General features: G+C 37.3%; 1 protein-coding gene across 1 annotated transcript in view; it reads right to left on the reverse strand.

Annotated features, from left to right (window-relative positions):
* Window positions 1-7275, reverse strand: part of LOC133525918 (protein NDRG3) — a 128318-nt gene extending 121043 nt beyond the window's left edge. Inside the window, exon 1 of the mRNA XM_061862516.1 lies at window positions 7072-7275. Within this exon, the coding sequence (XP_061718500.1) occupies window positions 7072-7229 (158 nt within the window). The 5' untranslated portion in view covers window positions 7230-7275. The remainder of the gene's footprint in view (window positions 1-7071) is intronic.
* Window positions 7276-8245: the final 970 nt, after the last annotated feature.

The raw sequence follows: 8245 nt of genomic DNA on the forward strand, positions 1-8245 counted from the left end.
ATCTATCACATGGCGGTGACAAAACGCAATGCGTAATAGATCGACGCGCCGATATGATACGCCCTAGAGTCCTAACACTAGTACTGTGATGACTGTGATGAGTGTGATGTTGCCATCACGCGCGCGCCCGCGCGCTGTATTCGTTCGGGTAAATGTTTCGTTTCGAGTGATAAGTGATGTGATATCTCAGTGTAACATTACGTTTTCGAAAAAGTGATGTGATATAGCATTACTTTTTGAAGCACTGTTTCGCGCATGTCTAATAACCACCTCCCGGGTGATATCATATCGCTATCGCTAAAATATTGACATGTAATTATTATTACTAATAAAATAAATATGAATATGAATTTTCATAACTCTATATTTTTGGACCACCCTATTATCGAACATACCCAAATTGCTGTTAAATACTCTATTGCACGCGTGACAATAAAGTTGACCAGCTGCGTGCGTGTGGAGTATGATTATCTCTTACTATGCACAAATGAGAAAAGATCCTGGCCTAACTATACATTCCAAATTTCTAACTTTTTCTACATAAATATGACTTATTGTCACCCTAATTAGAACGAGATGCGGGGCTCTGGTTTGACTTCTCATATGGACACACTTTTTGGCCAGTGTACTCTATCCACTTTATTATGTACGTCCGTGGACAGGAGAGGAACATTTGAGGCAATAGACAAAGTAGATTAATAAAATGAAATCAAAATATTCATTCTGCTATTGTAAGTTTATAATATAAATGAAAATAAAAATAAATATTAATTTTATTTTCATTATACGATATTTCTATTTTGAGGCCTCAGGGTGTTTTGTTTTATACGCCATCTATCGATATTAATCTTATTCATCATCCTGCACGAAAGGGTGATCGTTTGCAAGAAATGCCACAGATGGCTGTGCTTTATCCGGGGCGTAAGCTTCTGCAATAAGGGAGGCTTATAATATTACTACGCTGTAAGGGTAGAGGGCGCTACTGACATTATTATAAAAAAGAAAAAAGTTTCTAAATGCTAAGCAATGATAATTTGAAATAGAGATGGATTTACCTGATCTATTGCCATCTTTCGACAGATGATTAAAACTTTTAGAACGCCATTTGACTTTGATCCTTATTTTTTCATAGATATGATTGCATTATGATTGTGTTAAATTTGTTAAATATCAAAAACGTGTTGCATAGGTCAAAGGTATGGCGGCATTTTTTCGAGCGATGTTATGCTACCATGTTACCATTTTCCATATAAAAAATACGTAAGTACAAGTAGATCGCTACGTACACAGCTCATCCTCAACAGATTTGGATGGATGCTAGCAAATCTAGGGGAAAACGTCAGTTCACTACATCTTATAAAAATAATCCAAACAAAACTTAAAACTACCTACTGAACGGATTTTCATAAGACTTTCATCTACCTGTCAATAGAGTGATTCTTGAGGGAGGTTTAGGTAGATAACTTGTTAAGGTTTTGTGCAAATTGATTGAAATATGACGATGTTGACGGAAACAATCACGCTGGCTAGGCTGCCTAATCGTTTGAGCCCTAATAAGACCATGTATGTAAGTATGGTGAGGTGGGGTTGTCTCTCTTTCAGGGCTCTACAGAAAAAAAGGCCGCGATGGTTAATGTCTATCTTTTAAGGATAACTTACTATGCCCATTCTTAACTTCTAGATAAAGATCACCTAATATGTTGTATTTGAAAAGCTATTTACACGGATACAGTATTAATAATTATCAAATTAAATACGTTAGTTACGTTACGAGTAAGTATATGAAGCATTTCATACCGATTACAATGGTCCCTTACACCATACAATTTAAATTTCAGGAGTAAACGTAAATCAAAGTTCAATTTCGAACCATATAACTTGTACGAAATGTTAAAGACGTCATCCTTGGTTAGTTCCAATTTCCACCACCGCATGCGCTGCGATCGCTTTACTTACCCCCACCATGCACTTCGCACATAGCCAATACCTACTTTGTATGACGGTGACATACTTATCTTATTTGACATGACAGATAACATAAATTATAAAAAAAAATGACGAAGCCTGTTGCGGATATCATAATTGGATTGGACCATTGGTATGTTTGGGACGAGTTGCTGATTTTTATTTGTGGCCACCTGATGAAGCCTGCACTGCGGATTTCTTACATAAATAAACTAGTTTTTTTTTATGCTGTGGTTTTGGTTACAGTTAAAATTAATTGTTTGCTGGGGACATTTACTTATAGGTATCAACTTATATATTACTTCGTAAACCTTACGGGCACCACGAAGTTCGTTGGTGCGCAAATCACGTTTGTGCACATGACAACATGTTTGTTTGTGCTTTAGTAGTACTGCTGGCGCTGGCTGCTTAGCGCGACCGATTTGTCAGTGTTGCGTAGCGTGCACCAATCAAACGAAGGTATGCAGAACGAAAGAGAGTTAATGAGGACATTACTCATGACTGACTTATACTTGCATTTTAGAGATATAATAAAACAAAAAATACCGGCCTTAAGAATGTCGCGCCATGCTCAGTGTTTGGGCTCCTTAGTTACGCGTCCGTCACAATATAGTATGCCTTTAACCCGTAATTGGTGGGTAAAAACCATGTACCTTTTTAAGAAGCAAATATATATATATATACAATATAGTTAGACCAAGCTAAGTTGCAAGCGATTTTGATAGCAGAGACTGTGCAAGCGTTATTTACAAAGTCATAATTTCACAGACGTTTGACGTTTAAAATAACACTTGCACAATCTGTTCTATCAAAATCGCTGCCACTTAGCTTGGTCGATCTACCTTCGGTACGCTACAAGTCGTTTCTGTGAGAGCCACTGAGAGCTGAATTGCGACTACCTTGCGGCGGACAAAGTATGGCCGACCTGGCCATGTTGCGGTGACACGCGCCACGTCTCCGTCAGATATCTAATACCTTCTATGATCTGAGGTAATTGCTGTGTTATGGACCATATTAGCATTCCCATACTTACGCAAGTAAATGACTAGCTACTGGCAGATCGCCTTGCAAAAACTTGAAATAGTTTCTTCCTATTGACTTATATGTAAGTATAAGTATTACTTCGTAAAGACGGGCCTTACGGGCACTACGAAGGGGGCCAGTTCGTTGGTGCGCATGTTCGCTCGGCATTATATGAACGGGCCTATCTTTACTTTTGAAATCATTGTTTCTTCCATTCAAACTAGACTGACCGTTGAATCCCGTCCGCAAAACAATTTTTAATTGATGATTTGACCGGCTTTCCTCTACATAGTGAGAGTTTTCTCGTTGACAGCTATATATATTGTGAGGGTTGACGTCCCCAGCCCCTTTGTTGCTCCAGAAAACATCATTAATAAAAGATTGGATTTTCTCTACTTATTTTCGGCAATATTCTGAAAATTTTAAGTACATAAATTATTGACAAAAGAACGCTTATGTCATCTGAATTAACTATACGACACGCGATTCCATGTGAATGGAAATGGCATTAACAATGTTAAAAAATCAAACAATCACGAAAAACTTAAATTGCCCATAATTTGAGAACCGTTCCACTTTTACTGGGCTCATGCATGCTGGTCCGATGCCTTGGGGTAACCTGCCTCCGGTGTCACTGTGACGTGCCATGTCCGGGACACCCTTCGAGCAACGCCGGGAAGGGAGGCGGCATTCGTACTATTTCCCCTCTGCCGAAGCATAGGTACAACCTAAACCTGGGCTATAACCGCAAAAGTTCGTCAATTGCGGGCATTTTTCTCTGTCACTCTAATTACGTCTTAGTGAGAGTAAACGAGAAAGATCCCCGTAATTTGCGTATTTCGTTTTTCGCGGTAGGTCCCCTGTACCTATGGCGGTGCATGTTGTGACTCGTCCATACACAAAAAAAAAATATTTATTTAGTGAGAAGTGCGACTGTGTGCACGTTTCCCCCCGCAAAAAATGGTAGAACGATTTGTACGGTGAGATATCGCTTGGACTCCTCCCTTCCGACGTGTCGTAAGCCGGTGTTTCTCAAAGGGGACATATATAATAGTTAAGTAGGTACTACTAACTAACATTAGGCGCATAAGCACTAATAATTTGTAAGAGTCCATAGTTACTCTTTAAAAAATTAAAAACATTCATTAATTTCATCATGAGTATGTATGTCAGTAGAATCTATTAGGTAGGTACAATATTACTTGTAACAAATTATGCTACTATTATTTATTTGTTATCCCCAGGCTGACGGAATCGAATAGCAACAAGAAAAGTTTGATCCAAGTAAATAGCAGCCTATCCATATTTTAGTTTACCATTTGACGTGTATGTAGTTATAAACATATTTTTTAACCAACTAAGACCTGTGCCCCTAGTGTAAATTTAGTCGATAGCGAAACGTGACGTACGCGTTTGCGTTAAGTCTCATTTTGTATGGGTTTTTGAACAGCGCGCCAAGCGGGACGTTTTGGAAAGTAAAAAATCTCATACAAAATGACACATAACGCAAACGCGTACTATACGTAACGTTTCGCTGTCGAAAATATTTACACTAGGGGTGCTGGTATTAACGTTTTTATTGCTACATACCATACAGCTGTAACTATCAATCTGTCATGTTTTGGCAATAAAGTGATTTAAATTGAAAATCAAAGTAGAGAAAGAAAATAGTAGATAGTACTTATGACAGTGGCATAGAACGAATTTTCCCGAGTCGTACCAAGCTAACTCTGCATGGCATTTGTAATCACAAAGTATGGGAATGTCATAATTCATGTAAAATTTCTATAAAATACACCCTCACACTTTGTTGTAAGTATCAAAGTCGGCGCAGAGTTAGGTTGAGGCGGATCCTAAATACTTAGGTTTCCATACAATTAACATTTAGTCGTTATAGAAAGATCGAAAGCAAGCATTGACTTTTCTTTTCCTAAAATTGAACATTATATCAGCTGAGTCAGTCTCTTCCCGAATAACCGGTTTATCCTAGGTTTTACCAAAGCCTTTGGGCAAACCCCGTAATCAATTCCAATTTAACCCTTCAGCCGAAGTATATTTAGTCAAATCTAGAAGTTCCTAACTTGTCAGTCAAACGTCGAATGTAAAATAATGTCTTTCGGGTTTTGCCTAGACGGTCGGTTAAACTTCGATCTGTAATCTGAAAATCCACCCGATTGTAAAGTGCCTGTGTAAAGTTTTGACGGTAGTCACAGTAAACCAATAGATAGGCAGGATAGATTCGTTAAGTAAAAAAAACCTATTTCTGTAGCGGGGCTCCGTCAAATCGGGGAACAAGATTATAATTACGACAATATAAAAACAATAAACATTAAATACATTTATATGTATCCTGCCAATCCTAACTTATGGCGGTCAAATATAGTCGTTAACTGAGGTTTTAAAGTCCAAATTGAAGGTTTGTCAGCGAGCGATGGAGCGCATCAGTATACTAGGTGTTCGCAGAACTGATCGAATCAGAAACACGGAACTGCGCTCCAGAACTAACGGTGGGCCAAAATGGTTACCGAGGGGGACCCACGGAACACCATGTATGGTGCAGGCCAGGGTACAAGCAGACCGAAAAAGAGATGGCGGGACGACTTGGACGCATTTTACGGACAGTTGAGTGGAAGAAACAAGAGGTCTTTGCCCAGCGGTGGGACACTAAATTAGGCTAATAAATTTTTAAAAAGTCGATTTAATTTTACCTACCTAATCTAAAAAACACATTCTAATACCTACTTGAAGTTTAACCGAACAAATTAGTTTCTCCTCTAGGTTTGACGAAAATGATTTAGTCAATGGCCGGATAACGTCATTTATTTGGGCTTTGACTTAGACACTTAGTCAAACCTGAGGATTGACTAGTCAAACCTAGGAGCGCCGGAGCTTCGATGTTTGATTATAACAGGTAGACGAAATAGCATACATTTTTAAAACTCATTAATGTATATTCAGCGTATTATCGCGAGCAGTCTTTGATTTTAGATCCGTATGAATAAATTTGCCATCTATTCACGTAGCGGCCAAATCAATCTATTCATTAGGACACAATTTTTATTAATCGTCGAGATAGTCTTTAATAATAACTGAACCTAAAATTAGTGTTTCACGCTTAGCAATTATGGGTCCAGCCGAATTTATAAATATGTATACATTTCTTCGCCTTAATCCATTGCAATAAGATGTCCTACACTCGTTGTTATACCATATATCATCGTGTGACAGGGACAATATGATCCCACCAGAAACATTTTTATGTAAAATGTTGCCAAGACGAGACCATATGGCTCGCACTATCAAAAAGTTATCAGACCTCGTGTAGAGAGCCAAGCTTGTGACTCTACACGCCCTAACTCTAAAAACCCTGTTCACAAACTTTACAAACGGCCAAGCTACATATTTTGACTAAGGTGTAGTTTGACTAAGTTAGAAGCTTGACTCTACACGAGATCTGATAACTTTTTATCTATGGTTATATATCTAGGTTTTGTCTTGGGAATATTTTACATGAAAATGTTTTTGGTGGGATTTCACTTCTTTTCAGGGGTCGGATACCGCGATATTTCCTTAATGATTTCGGTTAATCGTGACGTTTTTTTTGTTCTTATTTATAGATTGAGGCTAATAACACCAATTTTAAAATAAAAATGAAAAAATGTTAAGTATTGAAGAAACGTACCTACTAGTTTCCCTAAAATTTTAAATACCGGTACGTACGTACGACCACTGCTTCCTTTTGTAAGTTTTTTCATTTCTCCTTCTTTTTGGGTGTATTTTTTGCACATCAGATCTTTGTATCTCATCAATTATTTTTTCTAGTATGAAATTCAATTTGTATGGGAAAACCCAAAAGTGTCAATAATAATTATCATTATTAGCAGATTGTACACCTAAAATGCGTCGACTAAAGTCGCAAACCTCGTAACATCTCCTCCACAGGAGGTTTTCAACTTTAGGTCAATGATTTATTATAACTCAAGATATATATTTCGTATGCGCCTGTCAAAAATTTGCCATTTATTTAGCAACCATGTTATCTACCTTTTAATGTATCCCTCATTAGCCTGCGAAAATACTTACAATCCATAGATGGGTACGACAGCACCCCCACTACAATTATCCCCACAAGCACCGTTCCCCCCACTAGTATAAAACGCCACACAGTTCGGTACATGTTCAACCTTTGCATCCCCAATGACCGGCAACGGCTCATCGACGACAAAACTCATATTGTCCATTGTTTAAAAAAAAAAACGAATTTGAAATCTAAATCCGACAGCAACCGGCGTCGAAGCTGTTCTGAAATGGACTGAGTTGAGAATAAAATCGAGGAGTGGTATTTTATTGTTATGCTTACATTGATTAGGGCAGTGAAGCGGAAAAATGCATTTGTTCATTTTAAACGGAACGAGAATAGCCTTAATGCGAAAGTATGTACGTACGTAAACATTACGCACATATTTATATTTACCCATATACATACACTGATCGGGCACATGGTGTGTTTGAAGTTTTCTATCATACCTATAATAACAGGTATTTAAAGTATTGGAATTATAAATAAGTACGCATCCTTGTGGAAAAAAAGCTATGATAAAGCGTCACTTATTTGTGTTTCTCTACAATTAGTTGTGGAACTTAGGTATATCCTATTCAGCAAATAATAAAAAAATGCCTACAACATCCTTAATTGTAATCCTTCCAGGCAAAGGACTTTTCTGTTTTCCAATCTGCTTCTTATGCTTTACCTTTCAATGTCTGTATACAATGTATAAATATCTTTCCTAGAATAAACGTGAAATAAACAAAGTCATTACAACAAAACAATGCTACACAATTAGTGGCACTAGGAGCTAGGCTGGAGAAAAGATTGTAAGTATTATAAATATTATAAAGATTGTAAGTAAAATAAGTACTTATACAGGATTTTCTTAAAAATGCGCGACAGTAGTAGGACAGTAGAGATATAAGTCAGAGATTACGATACGACAGATAGCTAATTTTGTCGTACAAACCATTGGGTCGATTTATACACAGCTTTCACAGATTTTCAAACAAATCTATCTATAGGTAAAGTACCTATAAGAAATTACTGATTTTGCAATTTTGTATTTGCAAATTTGGTGCTTCTTTTATTCGAAATAAAAAGTAGAGTGTTTAACTCGAGTGAGTTTAACAATCTAATATTAAACCGTTTGATACCTTTAACAAGACTGCATCTTTCAACTTTTCGCTATTCCCGATACATATATGA

Source organism: Cydia pomonella, chromosome 1, assembly GCF_033807575.1.
Source record: "Cydia pomonella isolate Wapato2018A chromosome 1, ilCydPomo1, whole genome shotgun sequence".
Classification (NCBI taxonomy): domain Eukaryota; kingdom Metazoa; phylum Arthropoda; class Insecta; order Lepidoptera; family Tortricidae; genus Cydia; species Cydia pomonella.